General features: G+C 37.9%; 5 protein-coding genes and 2 pseudogenes across 9 annotated transcripts; 3 read left to right on the forward strand and 4 right to left on the reverse strand.

Annotated features, from left to right (window-relative positions):
• The first annotated feature begins 265 nt into the window (after positions 1-265).
• LOC140964611 (tubulin beta-7 chain-like) lies at positions 266-3111 on the forward strand (annotated as a pseudogene).
• A 170-nt stretch (positions 3112-3281) lies between these two features.
• Positions 3282-3994, reverse strand: LOC140964007 (putative germin-like protein 2-1; annotated as a pseudogene).
• A 780-nt stretch (positions 3995-4774) lies between these two features.
• On the forward strand, positions 4775-5532 carry LOC140964005 (putative germin-like protein 2-1). Its single transcript, XM_073423483.1, has 2 exons — positions 4775-4886; positions 4993-5532. The coding sequence occupies exons 1-2, from the start codon at positions 4775-4777 to the stop codon at positions 5526-5528; spliced, it is 648 nt and encodes a 215-aa protein (XP_073279584.1). The 3' UTR covers positions 5529-5532.
• A 1560-nt stretch (positions 5533-7092) lies between these two features.
• Positions 7093-7845, reverse strand: LOC140964006 (putative germin-like protein 2-1). The gene is made up of 2 exons (XM_073423484.1): positions 7734-7845; positions 7093-7628 (listed from the first exon to the last, which is right to left on the reverse strand). Exons 1-2 carry the CDS (start codon positions 7843-7845, stop codon positions 7093-7095), a joined length of 648 nt encoding a protein of 215 aa, XP_073279585.1.
• Positions 7846-8671: 826 nt separating this feature from the next.
• Positions 8672-9402, forward strand: LOC140964998 (putative germin-like protein 2-1). Its single transcript, XM_073425023.1, has 2 exons — positions 8672-8783; positions 8867-9402. Exons 1-2 carry the CDS (start codon positions 8672-8674, stop codon positions 9400-9402), a joined length of 648 nt encoding a protein of 215 aa, XP_073281124.1.
• Positions 9403-9693: 291 nt separating this feature from the next.
• Positions 9694-13085, reverse strand: LOC140964865 (protein SULFUR DEFICIENCY-INDUCED 1-like). Its single transcript, XM_073424833.1, has 5 exons — positions 12212-13085; positions 11447-11659; positions 11230-11378; positions 11073-11141; positions 9694-10984 (listed from the first exon to the last, which is right to left on the reverse strand). The coding sequence occupies exons 1-5, from the start codon at positions 12434-12436 to the stop codon at positions 10144-10146; spliced, it is 1497 nt and encodes a 498-aa protein (XP_073280934.1). The 5' UTR covers positions 12437-13085; the 3' UTR covers positions 9694-10143.
• A 130-nt stretch (positions 13086-13215) lies between these two features.
• LOC140964864 (small RNA 2'-O-methyltransferase-like) lies at positions 13216-19304 on the reverse strand. Of its 5 annotated transcripts, none has more exons than XM_073424829.1 (10): positions 19034-19297; positions 18100-18453; positions 17736-17825; positions 16707-17164; positions 16124-16366; positions 15022-15965; positions 14697-14848; positions 14504-14620; positions 13890-14027; positions 13216-13757 (listed from the first exon to the last, which is right to left on the reverse strand). In XM_073424829.1, exons 2-10 carry the CDS (start codon positions 18370-18372, stop codon positions 13311-13313), a joined length of 2862 nt encoding a protein of 953 aa, XP_073280930.1. In that variant the 5' UTR covers positions 18373-18453; positions 19034-19297; the 3' UTR covers positions 13216-13310. The 5 variants fall into 5 exon arrangements, with proteins under 5 accessions (XP_073280930.1, XP_073280928.1, XP_073280931.1 ...); XM_073424827.1 differs by having other exon boundaries at positions 18100-18489; XM_073424830.1 differs by lacking the exon at positions 19034-19297 and adding an exon at positions 18848-18917.
• Between the last annotated feature and the right edge of the window lie 650 nt (positions 19305-19954).

Raw genomic sequence — 19954 nt, forward strand, 5'->3', positions numbered from 1 at the left:
ACTCTTTCTCTAATGTACATCTCACACTCTGGACAGAGATTTCATGCACTATTATTTCGATACATCACATAGGATATCAACTCCCGTAGATGATCGGTGAATTCCCGACTACAATGCACTGGCTCCTACACATTTCGCAATTGCACCCAACCTCGCCACCTTATGACTCTCACGTAGTCGGTAAATGAGTCAAAACACAATCCTAGTATGTTGAGCCTAAAGACTAATCATACACAATCATAACCACTGACTTTTCTCTCGATTAATGATAACCACTTGGAAAGTTCAAGGGAAGGTTGTTCGGTACAATTATCTTACGATTACTCATCTGTATGATTGGACATCTGTACGCCCTTATCATGAAATACGGTACACAACATCACATATGTCGGTCTCAACCTCAAGAGATCTTTATCCTTATTTTTTAGACGGTTGAATCGATTAGAAATAAATTTAGAATATCCGATATTTACAAACGAGTTTTAAGATAGAATTACGATTCATTTGTATTAAAATAAAATTAAGAACTTTATCTACTCTTCACAGTGAGAACCAAATCGGCGCCAGATTCTGGGAAGTTATCTGTGACGAGCACGGGATCGACACCACTGGGATGTGCAGTGGTGGTTCTGGTCTCCAGGTTGAAAGAATCAATGTTTGCTACAACGAAGCCAGTGGCGGGAAGTACGTCCCTCGCGCCGTCCTCATGGACCTCGAGCCCGGTACCATGGATTCCATTAAATCCAGCTCGTTCGGACAGATATTCCGGCCCGATAATTTTGTTTTCGGACAGTCTGGTGCCGGGAATAATTGGGTCAAGGGACATTACACGGAGGGAGCAGGATTGATTGATTCCGTGCTTGATGTTGTGCGCAAGGAGGCCGAGAATTGTGACTGCTTGCTAGGTTGTTCATTTTTTTTTATTTTGCTAATTTGGTTTTGATTTTCCCCCATTATCTGATTTCGCTTTTAATGGATTTATCTCATGTTTGTTTTGATTTCATTTTCACCCCATGCCTGATTTTGCATATTTTTTTCCTTATTGGGCTTGCTGTTCTTTTCTTGCTCTAATTTTTCTGAACATTGCAATCATATTTTTTTTGTTGGTTTGTATTCATAATTTATGATCGAAGTTCTATGATAAACATGGACGTGCTTATATTTCAAATCTTCGAGTATCTGCATCGTTCCCATATAGTATCAACCTTTTTGTTTTATAATATCAAGTCTGTTCTCACCATTCATTTTTTAATATCTTTGAATGATTATGCATTTGGTTGCTGAGACATTGTCCAGAAATTTAGAAAATTCTGGTATAGCATGCCACGTTATGTCTTTATCCCTATCTTTTGATGCACACACACATTATTGTGTTTCATCTTCAGGATTTCAAGTCTGTCATTCTTTGGGTGGAGGCACTGGATCCGATATGGGAACCCTTCTCATATCCAAGATCGGAGAGGAGTATCCTGACCGCATGACGTTGACATTCTCAGTTTTTCCTTCTCCCAAGGTATCTGACACGGTTGTTGAGCCGTAAAATGCTACTCTCTCTGTACATCAACTCGTGGAGAATGCTGAGGAGTGTATGGTCTTGGATAATGAAGCTTTGTACGATATATGTTTCCGTACTCTCAAGCTTGCCACTCCTTCATGTATGTTCATTTCATTTTACCCATCTTTGTAGATGATGAAACTAATGGCAAAAGGAAAGGATAGCCAGCAGAGTATTTCACGTCCCCTTCCTCTTACAATTTCTTACACATCTATATTTTTCCCAAACCAAAAGTATGCAAAATGAGATTTTCGCATTCCCTATGGTTTAGAAATTTTGACTTCCTTGTAGGATTGATTGCTTGTTGTAATATTGTACAGCAGGAAATGCTCAATATATAGTCGAAATCGATGTTGAGGTCACGTATTGTAGATGGTGCAATTATTAAAAGGTAGATTGATGAAGAAGAACAATTCCTGTCACTGCCTTGTATGGTTGCTTATATATCAAAACCTATCACTTGTGGTTGAAAATTTTGAGTTGCATTTTTACTCTCATCTAAATCTTTTAGTACACAGGCAAACATCTATCCCACACCTAATTTATTAGGTTTCTGGCTCTGCCATTGTATGAAATCATTTCTGGAAGTCACAGTACAAATTTAGTGAATGCTAAAGCAATATTTACTTTTTGCTATATCGCAGTTGGCGACCTCAACCACCTGATCTCTGCTACCATGAGTGGTGTCACTTGTTGTCTCCTGTTCCCTGGACAGCTGAACTCAGACCTTAGAAAGCTTGCAGTGAATCTTATCCCCTTTCCACGCCTTCATTTTTTCATGGTTGGATTTGCACCCCTTACCTCCCATGGTTCCCAGCAGTACCAAGCACTCTTGGTACCCGAACTGACCCAGCAGATGTGGGATGCCATGAACATGATGTGTGCTGCTGAAACTCGCTATGGTCGATATTTGACGGCCTCTGCCGTGTTCCGTGGCAAGATGAGCACCAAAGAAGTGGACGAACAGATGATCAATGTCCAAAATAAGAATTCCTCCTATTTCGTGGAGTGGATCCCAAATAATGTTAAGTCCAGTGTTTGTGACATCCCGCCTAAGGGCCTGACAATGGCGTCCACTCTTATTGGAAACTTAACTTCGATTCAGGAGATGTTCAGGCCGGTGAGCAAGCAATTCACTGCTATGTTCAGGCGTAAAGCTTTCTTGCATTGGTACACCAGTGAAGGGATGGATGAAATAGAGTTCACTGAGGCCGAGAGTAACATTAACGACCTTGTGGCTGAGTATCAGCAGTACCAGGATGCCATGGCTGATGAAGGTGAATACGAGGAGGAAGACGAGGATGTCGCAGCTTGAAATTCTTACTACGCCTCTTATGGTTTCTCCAAATAATTAGATCTGCCTATTTTATTAATTCAGGAGTAAAAATGGAGAGATACCCTAGACTTGCGAGGTGAATATCATGCATGTACGAATGTCTTGTCAGAGATAAGTTTTGACAATTTCTCTTGCTAGCTAACTTTTCGTTTCATGTTTTTGGAATCATGGTTTTTGGTTCTCCTGTAGAGTTCAATGGATTTAGCATTTCACAACTTGTGACTGGTAATATATATGTTGGTCGATCAGTCAAGATTTGTGAAGACAAAGTACTATTGAAACATTCAACGTAAGCATGCGACAAAGATTTAAATTCAAAAAATACAACTTTTGTAATTTTCCCACCAGCATTATTTGTCACTTTAAAATAAAAGTCCACAAGCAAGGTATCTAAAATTTGGATTGTATCCAGTCAATTGTTTTAGTATCTATCTGGAATGACTTGGCCAGAATATCATTGGCGATAGCTGGGTTCGAACCGAAGACTGCATTTGCGATAGTGATAACTCCTGGGTTTTGGCTGCTTAAAGCTACGATGGCAACTGCATTACCATATCCAGCACTCCTTTGAAAGTGGACAAGATTCACCGGGAAAACAAACACATCGCCCTTTTGAAGTACTTTGGTAATCAGACGATTTTCGGGGTTAGATGTTATGAATCCCACCTCAAGACTGCCTTCAATCACTGTCAGAATCTCAGTGGCTCTAGGGAGCGTGTGTGGAGTGTTGATGCCCCATGGAGCAAAATCGATACGTGCCAGGGAGATTCTGAATGTGTTGAGACTTTTGATCCGACGGTGTTAGAAGTGTTTCCGGACATGTGCAAGCCGGCGAAGAAGAAATCAGTTGCCACTTGCCTGCACGGCCTTGGGATCCTTGCATGCAAACCCGTTCACTATAACTGACACCATACATGCAAAAACTAAAAGTCAATAAACTATAACTCAACTAAAATTTTCCAAGTACAGTATAATATCATATTAGTATCACCAGGGCCACTGGGATCAGCAACACAGAAATCTTGAAGAGAGCTCGGGTCTGATGCTAATGCCAGTGAACAAGTCACAATCAGTAAACCGAGCACAACGAAACGAGAGGTCATGTTTTTATCTAGAGAGAGTTGAGAATGACAATAAATAACTAACGTTGAACAAACCTGTAAAATGAGATGGGAAATGAGACTAAGGAGAGCGTTTATAGTATTTGGAGCCAATAAGATGCCGTCTATCAGAATTAGCACGTACATTGTGGAAAGTTCGATAAACTAATGATTGCAGCATTGTTTTGTGAATATACATACGGCTTTGAAAGGGTCAACAAATTATTTTAGGCGCTCTATATATCGCCCGTTTGCTGCCGGATTGCTGTAACTTTGACAGATACCTATTCGGCTATTCCATTGATCAGTGTACGTCAAAAACGAGCTCGAGGTGGCAGCTCGCCTTTTGTAACGATGAAGGTGATGCAGTCCACACAATTGTACATGTAAATGTAAAATATTATACAACTTATTTAGTAATTTTAAAAATCAATCTAACTAATCAATAAATTTTTAGTCATAAATATACTCCATTCTTTTAAAAGTGTGATATTTAAACAATAAAATGAAACAAAGTCACTAATTTTATTTTATTTAGTGAATTTGTCTCCAATATATCTAAATGGGATTTGGCAAATTTTTGATAGGGAAATCATAAGCGGCTTTTACCATTTCAACACGGTGGATTGTGAACTATGAGACGAGTCTTTTTGTTCATTCGTGATACAGGACGGCAACACCGGCAGTTATCCACCAACTTGCTTCATCTATAAAATCAACCTCGAATGTTATAACTTCTGCATCTGGAAAAAAACACCCTCATCTTCTACAGCAAAAAGAAAAATGGCGTCCCGTTTCGTTTTGTTTGTGCTGTTAGTCGCCACCTGTTCCATTGCTTTCGCATCTGATCCGAGCCCTCTTCAGGATTTCTGTGTCGCTGATCCGAACGGCCCTGGTACGAGAACCTTGAGTCAATAAACGTTAGATAGTCATTTTTCTGCATGCTTTTATATGTATCTTGTGCTAATCGTTTCTGTAAAAATTTGTAAACGTGATTGCAGCGCTGGTGAATGGTTTTGCATGCAAGGACTCGAAAATCGTCCAAGCAAACGATTTCTTCTTTGCCGGCCTTCATTTAGCAGGCAACACTTCAAATCCTGTGGGGTCAAAAGTGACACCAGTCACCGCGGCTCAAATTCCAGGCCTGAACACTCTTGGAATTTCCTTGGCCCGGATTGATTTTGCTCCCTGGGGGATCAACCCACCGCACACTCACCCTCGAGCAACCGAGATTCTGACAGTTATCGAAGGCAGTCTTGAGGTGGGGTTCGTGACCTCGAACCCGGGAAATAACCTTACCCGAAAAGTACTACAGAAAGGAGACGTGTTTGTGTTCCCGAAAGGTCTCGTTCACTTCCAAAGAAACGTTGGATACGGTAATGCGATAGCCATTGTCGGTCTTAGTAGCCAAAATCCAGGGGTTATCACCATTGGCAATGCGGTTTTCGGATCGAAGCCTGCTATTGCGAACGATCTTCTTGCGAAATCATTCCAGGTCGATACTAAAACGGTGGATTGGATTCAGTCCAAGTTCTGATCAATTGCCTGCTAATTAAAGAACCATTGATGATTTTTTCTTCTATTTCTTTTTTTTTTTTAATCCTTTGAATTCATTATTTCTGCATTGTTTCGATTAAGGAAAGATCATGTCAGAGTTCACGCTAAGTTTGATTCATGTATCAAATTATTACACTTCTATATTGATATGTTTTGTTTTATTTTTTGCTATTTCATTAGTCAGCCAAGTACTCGGCATTTCTTTAACTTTTTCTATGCTAAGCAAAAGAACCTGGCATGGTTCATTGAATTCACGCAAACATTTTGTTTAAAAATGCACCAGGATTGTTACTCTCAGTATAGCATTGAATATGTCGTATTATAAAATAAGAAGATTAAATAAAAAATGTTATGGTTTTTTAAGCGATTTTCCATTTTTACCATTTAAATCACAAGCGGAAGTTAAATTATATTTATATCATAAAATGAAAATTGTTTTGCCAAATAAAATCATAAAAAATTGTCCATATATATTTTCTTTAAAATTATTTTCACAAAAATCATAAGAATGTTTAGATAGTGGAAAATAATTTTCTATAATAATATATTGTATTGTATATATTAAACAATACATCTAAATAATTGCTTTATTTGCCAAATGTTACTTTCATGGACGACTTCAATTTTTATCTGAAAAAAGGTTGAATGATTGAAATTCAAATTTAGTTAAGCATATATTAGATGGAGAACTGTTTATTTAATAAATTTTAATCGTTTACATAAATTGTACTTTTTGTCCATTTAGTTTTGTTTATTTTGGATTTTCTTAATTTAACTTGTTAAAATTTGTTTTTCATCCATTAACTTTGATTTTTTTAATACGCAAAACATTAAATATATTTAAACAAAAATAAATAGAAAATCAAAGTTAAACGACACCCAAAATTTCAAAACGAGAAAAAAATACTTGTCGTTTGGCTTTATGTGATGATAAAAAATGTGTATAGAAGGGGTGAATAAACACTTTAAAATATTTTGTTTCTAAAAGAGCTATTAAAATGATAAAAAATGAACCAAGTATCGAGAAATGATATCGAGTTCAGCTCTAAACTGACTCTATAAAAATTGATTAAACATTTTGTAAATTTGATTTGAAAAGAGTGCAAGTTAGAAAGAATAAAAACAGTTCGGTTGAAGTATTTTATCAAACATTTTGTATACAATATTTTGATATTTGAAAGAACGCATAAAGTGGTTCAACAATGCTTACAAAAATAATAATGATAATTAAATATGATAAAATAAAAATATTCAAATTTGTTTTGGATGTTCGAACATTAACAACTATTGTATCACACATCATTGAGAAAACTTAGTACACTCATCCTAAAACTAGCTTTCATATTAATTTGCAAGAAGAATAATAATTTGATACATGAATCAAACTTAGAGTGAACTCTGACATGCTCTTTCTTTAATCGAAACAATGCAGAAACAAAGAATTCAAAGGATTAAAATAGATTTAAAAAATAATAATAATAAAAAAAAAAAAAAAATAGTACAAGAAAAAATCATCAATGGTTCTTTAATTAGCAGGCAATTGATCAGAACTTGGACTGAATCCAATCCACCGTTTTAGTATCGACCTGGAATGATTTCGCAAGAAGATCGTTCGCAATAGCAGGCTTCGATCCGAAAACCGCATTGCCAATGGTGATAACCCCTGGATTTTGGCTACTAAGACCGACAATGGCTATCGCATTACCGTATCCAACGTTTCTTTGGAAGTGAACGAGACCTTTCGGGAACACAAACACGTCTCCTTTCTGTAGTACTTTTCGGGTAAGGTTATTTCCCGGGTTCGAGGTCACGAACCCTACCTCAAGACTGCCTTCGATAACTGTAAGAATCTCGGTTGCTCTAGGGTGAGTGTGCGGTGGGTTGATCCCCCAGGGAGCAAAATCAATCCGGGCCAAGGAAATTCCAAGAGTGTTCAGGCCTGGAATTTGAGCCGCGGTGACTGGTGTCACTTTTGACCCCACAGGATTTGAAGTGTTGCCTGCTAAATGAAGGCCGGCAAAGAAGAAATCGTTTGCTTGGACGATTTTCGAGTCCTTGCATGCAAAACCATTCACCAGCGCTGCAATCCCGTACACAAATTTTTACAGAAACGATTAGCACAAGATACATATAAAAGCATGCAGAAAAAGACTATCTAACGTTTATTGACACAAGGTTCTCGTACCAGGGCCGTTCGGATCAGCGACGCAGAAATCCTGAAGAGGGCTCGGATCAGATGCGAAAGCAATGGAACAGGCGGTGACTAAAAGCACTAACAAAACGAAATGGGAAGCCATTTTTCCTTTTGCTGTAGAAGATGAGAGTGTTTTTTTTAGGTGCAGAGAGCTATAACATTCAGGGCTGCTTTTATAGATGAAGCAAGTTAGTGGATAACTGCCGGTGTTGCCGTCCTGTATCACAAATGAACAAAAAGACTCGTCTCATAGTTCACAATCCACCGTGTTGAAATGGTAAAAGCCGCTAATGATTTGCATATTAATCATCGATTAAATAAAGAATGTTTGATTTCATTTTCCCTATCAAAAAATTGCCAAATCCCATTTAAATATATTCGAGACAGAATTCACTAATTAAAATAAAATTAGTGACTTTGTTTCACGTCATTGTTTAAATATCACACTTTTAAAAAAATGGAGTATATTTATGACTAAAAATTTATTGATTAGTTAGATTGATTTTTAAAATTACTAAATAAATTGTAAAATATTTTACAGGTATATGAACAACTGTATGGACTACGTACACCACCTTCATCGTTACAAAGGACGACGCTGCTACCTCGAGCCTGTTTTTGACGTACACTGATCAATGGAATAGCCGAATAGGTATCTGTCAAAGTTACAGCAATCCGGCAGCAAACGGGCGATATATAGAGCGTGTAATATAATTTGTTGACCCTTTCAAAGCCGTCTGTGCGTTATTCACAAAACAATTCTGCAATCATTAGTTTATCGAACTTTCCTAGCTCAATGTACGTGCTAATTCTGATAGACTCCAAATACTATAAAACCCGCTCTCCTTAGTCTCGTTTCCCATCTCATTTTACAGGTTTGTTAAACGCTAGTTATTTCTTAGCATTCTCAACTCTCTCTAGATAAAAACATGGCCTCTCGTTTCGTCGTGCTCGGTTTACTGATTGCGACTTGTTCACTGGCATTAGCATCAGACCCGAGCTCTCTTCAAGATTTCTGTGTTGCTGATCCCAGTGGCCCTGGTAATACTAATGTGATATTATACTAAACTTAGAAAATTTTAGTTGAGTTTATTGACTTCTAGTTTTTGCATGCATGGTGACAGTTATGGTGAACGGGTTTGCATGCAAGGATCCCAAGGCCGCTCAGGCAACTGATTTCTTCTTCGCCGGCTTGCACATGTCCGGAAACACTTCTAACCCGGTCGGATCAAAAGTCACACCAGTAACTGTCGCCCAAATTCCAGGACTCAACACATTCGGAATCTCACTGGCACGTATCGATTTTGCTCCATGGGGGATCAACCCTCCACACACGCACCCTAGAGCCACTGAGATTCTGACAGTGATTGAAGGCAGTCTTGAGGTGGGATTCATAACATCTAACCCCGAAAATCGTATGATTACCAAAGTACTTCAAAAGGGTGATGTGTTTGTTTTCCCGGTGAATCTTGTCCACTTTCAAAGGAATGCTGGATATGGTAATGCAGTTGCCATCGTAGCTTTAAGCAGCCAAAACCCAGGAGTTATCACTATCGCAAATGCAGTCTTCGGTTCGAACCCAGCTATTGCCAATGATATTCTGGCCAAGTCATTCCAGACCGATACTAAAACAATTGACTGGATACAATCCAAGTTCTAGGAGCTATGAATATAACCAAGGCAATTGCTGAAAAACGACGGACTCTCCTTATTTCAAACTTGATATCTCTATGGCTTTCATAATTTTTTACATTTCTAGTTGATTTCATTTTCTCCAAATGGTTTGTTGTTCCTATCACTTGATTGAAAATTAAGTATTCGGGCTTCTTGTGGGCACAGCGGCTTTTTATGGTGACCATTAATGGATGAGACACGACAAGTTTGGTTTCAATATTTTCCATCAAAACAATTTTTGACACAGAAGAAAACTTCCACGATCAAATTTGGGGAAAAATGAAAAATATCATACAAATGATGGCAGCATAATCGCAATGTAAATGAATTCGGTACATAATGATATTCACAGAAAAAATCTAGAACATTAGGAACATGTAACTTTTTCCTGAATCGATTGTGTCATGTTCCTGGACTTGTAGGAACATGTGTGATATCCTGGAAAACCTGAAGCCTGTCTGTTCCTCCGATTTATTGATTTTGTAGAAGATAAATCGTCTGATGGAATTAAACCTTCACGTTCAAAATTTAAAACTTTCAATGGCAATGGCGAAGCACAACAATTTTTTGACGCGCCTGGATTCTGATACTGATCAAAATTACACGATGATGGTCTTAATAATTTCTCAGGTTGTGTAAAATTTCCACATCCAAGTTCAATAGCTCTTTCGTGGGGATGGGAGTTTGTGGAATCAAGTTGGAATTCACATTTTCGTCATTAAGTTCTTTATTCACTGAAACCACAGACATCTTGCCTGGAGTTTGGTAAGATGACAGATTGTGGAACATGGTTGCCTGAAACTTTTTTTGGAAAATCTATTTTCCAACTTTTCGAAGCTCGCTCTTCTTCTTCAACCATATCAGCCCAGCTTTTCTTGCGTTCACATGTTAAATTGTCGGGTATTTTTTTGCAACCTGTCAGGATTTCCTCAGATTTTGAGTTTTCCACTTCTGTAAGACAAACTTTGTCAACAATTTCTTCAGCATCGGGTTTCAGCTGGATATTCTTCAGTCTTTCTTCATTATATCTCAGTGCCAGTTCAGTTTCAGCAGATTGTTCGAAGAAAGACAATTTCCGGCAGAAGCCTCCATTATTAGCCTTCGCATTTCTTTGATTTCCATTATTGGAGGACAATGAACATTTTCTTGGCTGTGTGAATGGAACTTTTGGAATTTTTCCATTGTAGAATGGAGAACCGTACAACGGTTTCAACGCACAACCTGCTTCTTCTCGGCTCACATTGTACACACGGTGGTTCGATTTCCCGTCAAAATCAGACCTTTTTTCATAGGGAAATTCCGTAAATGCACCTAGATTCATATTCTTGAAGGACAAACAGATGTCTGTTTGTTTCACAGGTTCAAGAATACCCTGTGCCTCCAACTCAACGAACATTTTGGAGGCACGTTCATAGGACTTCACAAAGGATTCATCCATAGGCCCACGGTCAGATGAAATTCCTGTGGCTTGCAGCAAAAATTTGGCTTCTGTTAACTTGTTCATGCGCATCAAACACATTGCTAAGTTGCACTGCTTGTTCTTATCTGGTTCAATAGATAGTGCTTTTCTGCATCAAAACACATTGATGCAAGATACTTTATTATTTAAAACAATCAGTATTTAGCATAACAAACTCCGGATTTACAAAAAAAAACCTGTAATGTTCTTCTGCGGACTTGAAATCTTTCAGCTTCATGTAAGCCCAAGCCAAATTCCCCAACAATCTTCAGATAAATTTTAAAAGCAAATAAGTTAATCAGACTTTTTCTAAAAAAAGGTTTTCAGTCTCATCTATTTAACGTGGATATAAACCTAGAGTAATCTTTTTCAAATGTGATCTGAGATTTCTTTCCTTGAGATCTTGCCATCTTCGTCCTCTGGCCAACAAAAGCTGTTCCATCTTCTAGTTGCTTCAATTTTAGTTTAAGCATTTCAATCTCTTCCTCAATCCTGCCAGATTTCTGCATTAACCAAAAAGATCTTCAAGAATCAGCATGTCAGATTGTAGTTATCATAAAAACTTTATTACCTTGTAGAGTTCAACCAGTATGTTGTCAAGGGATTCTTGAGATTCAAGGGGACATAGATGACGAAAAGACTTAACGGCCTCAACTGCCTCATCTGCCCTATCCAATTGTTTCATTACAACTGCCATGTCTTTCAGAGCACTATCAACTCGATCGCCAGAATTTATAGCAGCCCAAAACATGGAAACAGCCCTGCTTGGGTCCTTGTCTACCAGCTGTTTTTTAGCATGGAATCAGCAGACCAAATTTTTTTAATAATTTAGTACTGTTGCAAGTAAACGATTTTGGGCTTTCAAGGATTCTCGCATTATAATCATTATTAATTCATAAAATCACAAATTCTTTTTAAGTGATTGTTAAGAACAGTTTTGACAGCAACCTAGTCTGCCAAGATAGAACAGGACGCGGGCATAGAATTTGATTCTAATCTTATTTTCCTTTGCAATTATATCCTTTGGATATGAATGTCCATTGAAGCAAGATACATGCTTGGCTCTACCATACGGAGAGTCACCGGAAGGAACTTTGTGAAAGACCATATATTTCCGTCAATATCCATTACCTAACGATTAATCAAGTGATTCATTTTCATTATCCTATAAGAAACGAGGGGAAAAAAACCAAAATCTTATATCCCTGAAAAACTTAAAGCATCAATCAAATTCCAACAATGCAAATAAAACCATAAACACAAGCGCACACAAATTCAAAGGAAAAACAAAAAAAATAATTCAAGAAACAGAAAAATGGCATCAATCAAATGTCACCTGGACATGCTTGGCTCTACCATACGGAGAGTCACCGGAAGGAACTTTGTGAAAGACATGAAAAAGATCAGTTTTCCCCTGAGGCGACCTTCTCTGCTTCTTCTCCGATCCAGGCATCACCGGAGAACACCGGCTGGTCTTCCATGTCGGCGGCGGCGTCAAGAATACTCTAGGTTGAGAACTGTAGTAACTGTCGTACTGATCAACACTACTGTTACTCGGCATACCCTCTCAAAAGATAACGAAGTAATGGATTAAAAAATCTCCTTGATAAATTTCAGACCCTTTTGTTCAATTTCCAAGAAAATCCTACTAATGGCTTTGTTGAAAATCAATCAAGAAACAAGTTTCTTCAAAAAAAAAAATCAAGAATCTGAAGAGACGGGATGTGCACAAAGATGGAGCATGAGAAAAAAAAACGATTGAGTGCACGAAATCAGAGAGGTGAGATTCGATAGTAGTGATATAGAAAATCAGTTCAACACGATTGAGGAGAATGGCCGTTATATGAGTATCCGTTGGGAAAGGCGGCTTCTTCAGGTACATGTATATTCCCTTTTATCAACACGAACGGGTCGGGTTGAAATTTAACACGTGAGTAATTTTATTTGATTATTTCTCTCCAATGTTAATTCAAATGACCCGGTTAAATTGAACATTGGAACTTGTATATAAAATTGTTATCCTTCATTTACAGAGTAACGGCGGAAATTATCTTATTCTTAGGTACAAAAGTGTGCAAAAAGAAAAAAAGTCTAAGCTCGAGATGCAAGAGCATGAACAACTTCATTGGTCGTACGCCGACAACGTTGAATGGATAGGAAACAAGCGAGGCCCCAACACAATAGAACGAAGGCTTGTTAATTGGCTGGACAACATTATTATACGTGCCATCACTCAAGAGCCATGCAACCACTTCCAGACTTTAAGCATTATTTGATTATTCTTGTTAATTCGATTAATAAGTCGGTGATTCTCTATATTTTTTGCATGATTCCCTATACATAAACAAGTCTTTAGTGCATATATTCACTTCCACTGCAGTAAAATGTCAAAAAACATTGTTCGAACCTAGCAGCATCATGTTAAAAAAACAAAACTATTCTTTTTTTGGGAGCAGATCTTCGATATTCCACTCCCATAGGACTACATATTGATGACCAAACTCCATTTTTGCCACACGATCATAGTCATCATCAGATCTTCTAAATATAGCGATTTGGGACGCAAAACCAGGTTCAGTATCAGCAGATCCCCCAACGCCACTAAATGCAACACTGTAATTATGTCTAGCAGCCAAATCAGATGCCCAATGATTAAACTGAGATCTAGTCCATTCAAATTTATGGTCATGATTTCGGAATTTACAGCTCTGGGATTGATTTTTTTCATCTGGATTCTCTTCTTGGCTTTGTGGCGTAGATCCCTGAAGAATGACATTGTACTCGTAGTTTGGGGTAGAGACAATAAGAAACTTGGGACAGAAAGAGCTGAGGACTACATCACCAAATAAACACGCGTCTTTCTCCTCCATATGCTCAATCACCTTTCAGAATGATGATTTTCCGGGTTTATCAAATCAGAAACAAGATGAATGCAAAGAAAATTGGAACCATAGCAGCTTCAAAGTGAGAAAGGAGAAACTAAGCTTCAAAGTGAGAAAGGAGAAACTAAGTACCTCCAAGCAAGTTGCAATATCAAAGCCATGCAATCGGGAATCATATTTCGTGATTGAACCATCATATAGCACTGCAGACTTGATCCCGCTAGATGTATCCTTGGCACCCAAAAAGCTGTTTAATTTTGTGTGTAGGGACTGCAGCGGTAGAAAGATAATTTGTAATTTGCCACAAGATTTAAAATTAAACAGGCACAGTTGGTCCAGAGAATTAGCTGGAATAGATCATATATGTAACTGCAAGTCATAAACCTCCCTTGCTGGCTGGAAAATTCGAGTCAGTAACGAGCCACAAATATATTTTTTACCTGCTTTCTGGCTAAAATTATTGTTACAGCAATTAAGATATCTTGTGATTAGTCCAATCAAGGAGAGCCCCAACAAATAGATGACCATTACTGGTTTTATCAATCATTCCTCATCTCACCTCCAATCAAGCACGCCAAAAGTTGTGTTGGTGACTTTTATGGGGGGAATGGGGGAAGTTAATATCTTGTTCAAGATGGCATCAAACGGCTTATAACAGAAACAAAAAGACTTATAGAGAAAAATTGTTGACATGACAACAAAAGCATTAAACAGCTTTATATGCCACAGCAGTAAATGCTACGTACCTTGGCTGCCCGTGCAAGACTTCTCTGCGAAATATCAACACCTACAATTTTTTCCAGAGAGGTAGGATACAATAACAAAGAATCCAATAAACTTCCAGAACCGCAACCAAAATCAACCTGCAATGAAAGTGAATCAGTCCCAAATACCAATTCATTATAGCTGGAAACCAATATGAAGTATATTAGCTAATACCAAAGAGGATGCAGAAAATTCTTTAATATGTCGCACTGCAAATTCAACACGCTGTTTTGACAGAGGGGGACTGAATAAAGCTTGCTCCATCCTCTCTTCCAATGGTTCTGTCACCCGCAATAGAGTTATATTGTACTCCAATTTGCAGCTTCCTGCCAAAGAACACAGAAGGAAAGTGATGCAAAATAAACAGATAAGAGGATAAAGAAGTAGGTCTTTACCTGGCAAGATTAGGGGTCTAGATATTTTAGATGAACAAGTATTCAGTATAGCCTTAGAGGAGAGATTCTCATACAAACAAAAAATGATGGCACAAACTACTTACTTGAAGATAATAACGATAAAGTTGCTGCAGAATCCTCAGCTGCTGCCAAAATAAGCTCACAGGGAACCAATTCCGTTTGAACATTAGAAGACTGGCCAACAGTCATTTGTGCTACAGCAACTTCAAGATCAGGCAGCACTGCTTCATTACCTACCTCAAATTCGAACTCTTCACAACTTTCAAGGTGTTCCTTCACGCGGTCTCCATCAGTGACCAACGAAACAGAGTAACATACAGAAGCTAGAGAGCCATTTGAGGGAGTAATTCCAGAACTTTGACCCGCAATAGCAACAAAAGCCGGTTCATCTTTAACTACATTACCACTGCAGCTATAGTTTAATCGTTTTAGAGCTTGTGCAATTGTGATTCCACATTTATGAACAGAATGGCATGATGCAAACTCCTTCGATAGGTAATGAAGAGAAAAGTGAATGTCAAGTTTTTCGGCAACTGCATTCAGCTTCTCCACAGGTGTGTCAGGTTTTTCAAGAAATATATCCAACCAAGATAGAACTTTCAATGAAGCACTTTGGATGGCATCGGTCTGCTTTCTATAAGCTTCTTGAGGAGAGCATCGTAAGATCAACTCCTGCTTTTTGGAATATATTTTTACTTCACAACTAGATGCTTCAGTAGATCCCACCAGATTGCCACTGCCACAGCTAGCAGCAAGGCCTGCTTCACTTTTTTCATCTCTATCAGCCTCCATAACTTCCAGCTTTTTATGGCATCCAGGTAAATCTTGAGATGAAACCGATGAAATTAATTGAACAGAGAAAACAGGTTCAGATAGATGATGAAAACGACATATGGTACAAAGGATGTCTCTTGGCAATGATCCTCTCCAATTGCTTCTTGTAGTAAATGCTAATGGCAAGTTAGCAGCGAGTATTGCCTCTCTAGATATCTTATATGCCCCGTTCGGTATCTTGTTCACAAGTATCCTAGACAATGAGATTAAAAAAACTGTATTAGGTGACATGCAAGTTCTCAAAGCATCAGAGTAGATTTGTCCCCATGTAGGAATGTCGCAGACCAAAACACTTATATTTCAAAAATTAATGGGGACGATTAACAGCCCCTAACAGAGCTAGAGTCCAACCTATAATATGTGCGCAAGGCAACAGCTTCATGGAAAAGATCAGCAGACTTCCACGTGTAACCGACAGATGCCAAAATTGCATCACCATATACAAATTGACCAGAGATGTAACTTGCCCTCTCATTTAATGATTCGTCGAGATGAATGGATTGTTTCACATCACGCTCTGAAAAATGGTCCCAGAGCTGTCGCTTGGGAGTAGGGGAATATATTCTCAATTCGGAGGAAGCTTTGCCAATCGTTCTGCATATGATTATATTTTTATTTAGTTACAGATAGAAAAACAGAAACTTGCAAGATATCTTACAGAATAAATGGGGCAATCACCCATTACATGGAACATGAATTACACAGCTCATTTTCTACATGCATGTCTCTCATTGGAGATAAATTCTACTTGTAGCCCCATTAGTCCAGATAAGAAGACCATCTTCATAATTAAGGACTTGTATTATTTCCAAATGTTAGCTAAGCAGTGTTCATCATGCCTTAAATCCGTAACGAACTTGATCCAGTAAGCTTTCGGAAAGTAGCAGACAGAAGAGAGTACCCATCTTTCATCCCATATGTGTACTAACCTCACCTGGATATCAGAACATTGGAAGCCTCATTCACACCTAATTCATGACCAATAACATCAAGGTAATAACCAGTTTCAGCAATTTTAAGCTTCAAGGTTTCCACATCCTTGTATAGTGAAGCTGGAATCTGTAGTACTTCAATTGTACTGCCATAACACAAACTAGATCCATGGTCTGTAGAAGGTTGTATGATGTCGGGAGGATACGGGTTTCTCCTCTTTAGTGAAAGTTGCTCCTCAAATGGCAAAATCATATCATTTTGTTTTGCTGCTGCCTTGAGAACTAGTGACATCACTAGCAGTGGATTCGATTCAGCTGCAGGGTTTACGTGTTTACATATGTTACCAATCTTTGCATCATAAAGTGCTATCACAGACACAGGAACGCAACCATTGAAGTGGCCTTCTCTTCTCAAAGCTGCTCTGAAGTGACCACTGAGTGGGTGGAGAGAAGAAAGGAACTTCACAATTACCAAAGAAAAAGGGAAACTTGGAGTCAAAAAGTGAACGAAAAGTAAACTTTAACTGCATATGGAACAAAGTATCAAACGAACATATAGATCCAGAACATTCTCTTCATAAACTAATTGTCCTTATTGCATTGTAACATCAACAGGCACCAACACGCAAAAGAAACAACCCAAATTTTCAGTTTTCTGAAAGAAAAAGAGGAACAGACGCCAGACATGTGAACCAAATCACGTTAGTTGTCGAACAATCCCATCTCAGCACAAGTGCTAGAACCCCTACTATATCGCCCTTAACCACAATCTATATAACTTCAATTTGCTCATTGAAAAAGGCTTAAAATTTAACATGACAAAAGGGAAGATGAATCTGATGTTTAAAAAGAAAAAATTAAGATTAATGATAACTATTACGGAGAGCAATATCAGAACTCCTTAATAGTGGAGACAAATTCAAATAGAAAGAAAGTGTGTGAGGTATGACAAGATGAGGCAGTTCATTCACACAAGTCCATCTAATAAGCTATGCCACCCAGACTAGAACTGATATACTGCAAGCACATACCTCATTAGCAAATAGAAAAGCAAGACGGCTAGTCAAATCATCCCATGCTTCAAGTATGGTAGGCTTATATTCTTTCTGGCGAATTCCAAGCTGCAAGGCACATTTAGATTTTACAGATAAACAATGCATGCTTTGGGATAGTAACAACAGATTTCAGATCTCAGGTCCAGAAACAAGGAAGCCCAAAAAAAATCAACCTAAATTCAATGATAAAATAGCTGGAAAATCACGGGTTTATCATACTGATTTTTATACAAGGTAAATCAGAAACAATCAGTTGAATCTATGATAATAGTGTTTGCTGGGTCGTAAAAGGAAGAAACAGTCTAAAACTTTGTTACCGACAAAGAATAAAATGTGAAACCTTTTCTATGGCCTTCTCTGCAGCTGATTGTTCAGCATCCTTTTTCCTTTTAAAGGAATCAGAGACAACAACAATTTCAGGAAGTAGTAGGGTGCATCGGTAGAGGCAGGGTCCCTTCTGCAGGACAGCTAGCCCTGGACATCCGTTTTGAGTTAAATCTTGTACTTCCTCAACCTTATAGATGGCTTTATCACCAAATCTCTGGTGTATAATTGCCTTGGGTGTCATCGGTGGCTTTTTCGTAGCATTAGATGTGGATTTCACTGTTTCCATTATTATCCCAGCAGTTTAGGTTGGAGGTGAAATCTTATTTGGCAATCATCTATCAAGAACTGTGTTCCCAGGGCCAAGCTCCTGCACAAAGTGAAAACCAAAATGCTGTCATTCTTCCTGTGTAGTAGTACAAAGAAAGAAGTAAATGATTCCACATCTGATCACATCGTTATGGGATTCTATAAAAAGCCAGGGTTGAAGGAGGCAAAGAGGTTCCCACATTGAGCCTCAGCAAGGTAATGGTCGGCCAAGGCCCGGTTCTTGTGGCCGAAAGAGAACAAGTATTTTACCAAGGGCTGAAGATAGAATATGAATCCACTTTACCCTTACCCTGTTCTTAAAAGAATAAATATCCAAATCCATTCGCTTTGTGACAGAGAGATGAACATAAAAGAAATCAAGATTTACCAAAAATAATATCATCATTCGACCAAGAAAATTATGAAACAAGCAATCACTTTAAGAATGTATTCACTTGGATTCAGCGTTCTGTTAGCCAAACGCAGAAGAACACAGCACAATATCAAACTCCCTTTCAGTAAAGGAGTGAGATACCAAAAAATTCAGCCCAATGACCAAAAAAGGTACCATTTCACCATACCATCAAATCAAAGAAAACAAAAAAGGGTATTTGATAAATAAAAAAAACATAAAACAGTACCTTCGCATCGGCAATGCTTACTGTGTAAACGCTCCTCTGCATGATTACGGGTAGTTATCAGTGTGTTCTGCGTGATGTGTGTGAGAGAGGACAAGGGATTGGCACTCCAAACGCTTTTCTTTTTATCCTTATTTATTTTTTCTTCCTAAAAGACACCCAAAAGTTTCAGTAGCCCGGAGAAGTAGCACTGGGTTTTGGGTTTATGCAAGGGAGACTGGGAGACGACTGGTAGGACTGTAGGAGGGACCTTTTATTCATGAAGCGGATACCTCCGTTGCCTATCCCTACAGATCTCTGCAGTGCGATTTCCTAAATATTAATTGATGCTTAATAAAACCCGTGTGAAATATAATTTTGAAGATAACCATAAACATCAAATAGATTATTTTTATAATTTTTATGTGTATATATATGTATATAAAACAAGATAGTGTAATATAAGTAGTTTAAAAATGAGTAAATTAAATCTAAAAATAAACATTTAGCGTTTTATCAAAATTTATATTCGAGAACAATGATCGTAACTCAAATATAACTTAAGAAAAAACTTGTGTGAGACGGTCTCACGGGTCGTATTTTGTGGGACGGATTTCTTATTTGGGTCATTCATGAAAAAGTTTTACTTTTTATGCTAAGAATATTATTTTTTATTGTAAATATAGGTAGGATATAAAGATTCGTGAGATCGTCTCACAAGAGACCTACTCTTTTAACTTGTACATTGGCTAAAACAACACAATCTAAGCACCCACTATAATCATTAGTATTGAATCGAAAGCATTTGTTATGAATTTGAATAATTATTTTTTATTATAAAATTTAATATAACAGAAAATCGAAAAGTTTTTAAAAGAAAAAGGAAAAGTAAATAAATTTGATTCGACTTGCTAAAGTTAAAAAAAAAAAAAAAAAAAAAAAAAG

The sequence above is a fragment of the Primulina huaijiensis genome, chromosome 18 (genome assembly GCF_012295235.1).
Source record: "Primulina huaijiensis isolate GDHJ02 chromosome 18, ASM1229523v2, whole genome shotgun sequence".
Classification (NCBI taxonomy): domain Eukaryota; kingdom Viridiplantae; phylum Streptophyta; class Magnoliopsida; order Lamiales; family Gesneriaceae; genus Primulina; species Primulina huaijiensis.

Bases quoted from the DNA above. Each gene is read 5' to 3' on its own strand.
- LOC140964005 (XM_073423483.1), top strand. From the start codon at position 4,775: ATGGCGTCCCGTTTCGTTTTGTTTGTGCTGTTAGTCGCCACCTGTTCC. The intron at 4,887-4,992 runs GTACGAGAACCT...ACGTGATTGCAG, and splicing joins CGCTGATCCGAACGGCCCTG to CGCTGGTGAATGGTTTTGCA.
- LOC140964006 (XM_073423484.1), bottom strand. From the start codon at position 7,845: ATGGCTTCCCATTTCGTTTTGTTAGTGCTTTTAGTCACCGCCTGTTCC. The intron at 7,629-7,733 runs GTACGAGAACCT...ACGGGATTGCAG, and splicing joins CGCTGATCCGAACGGCCCTG to CGCTGGTGAATGGTTTTGCA.
- LOC140964998 (XM_073425023.1), top strand. From the start codon at position 8,672: ATGGCCTCTCGTTTCGTCGTGCTCGGTTTACTGATTGCGACTTGTTCA. The intron at 8,784-8,866 runs GTAATACTAATG...GCATGGTGACAG, and splicing joins TGCTGATCCCAGTGGCCCTG to TTATGGTGAACGGGTTTGCA.
- LOC140964865 (XM_073424833.1), bottom strand. From the start codon at position 12,436: ATGCCGAGTAACAGTAGTGTTGATCAGTACGACAGTTACTACAGTTCT. The intron at 11,379-11,446 runs GTAATAAAGTTT...TGGTTAATGCAG, and splicing joins TACTGGTTGAACTCTACAAG to AAATCTGGCAGGATTGAGGA. The intron at 11,142-11,229 runs GTTTATATCCAC...ATTTATCTGAAG, and splicing joins TTTGAAAAAGATTACTCTAG to ATTGTTGGGGAATTTGGCTT.
- LOC140964864 (XM_073424829.1), bottom strand. From the start codon at position 18,372: ATGGAAACAGTGAAATCCACATCTAATGCTACGAAAAAGCCACCGATG. The intron at 14,849-15,021 runs GTAAGTAGTTTG...GTTCTTTGGCAG, and splicing joins TTTATCGTTATTATCTTCAA to GAAGCTGCAAATTGGAGTAC. The intron at 14,621-14,696 runs GTATTAGCTAAT...CTTTCATTGCAG, and splicing joins AATTTTCTGCATCCTCTTTG to GTTGATTTTGGTTGCGGTTC.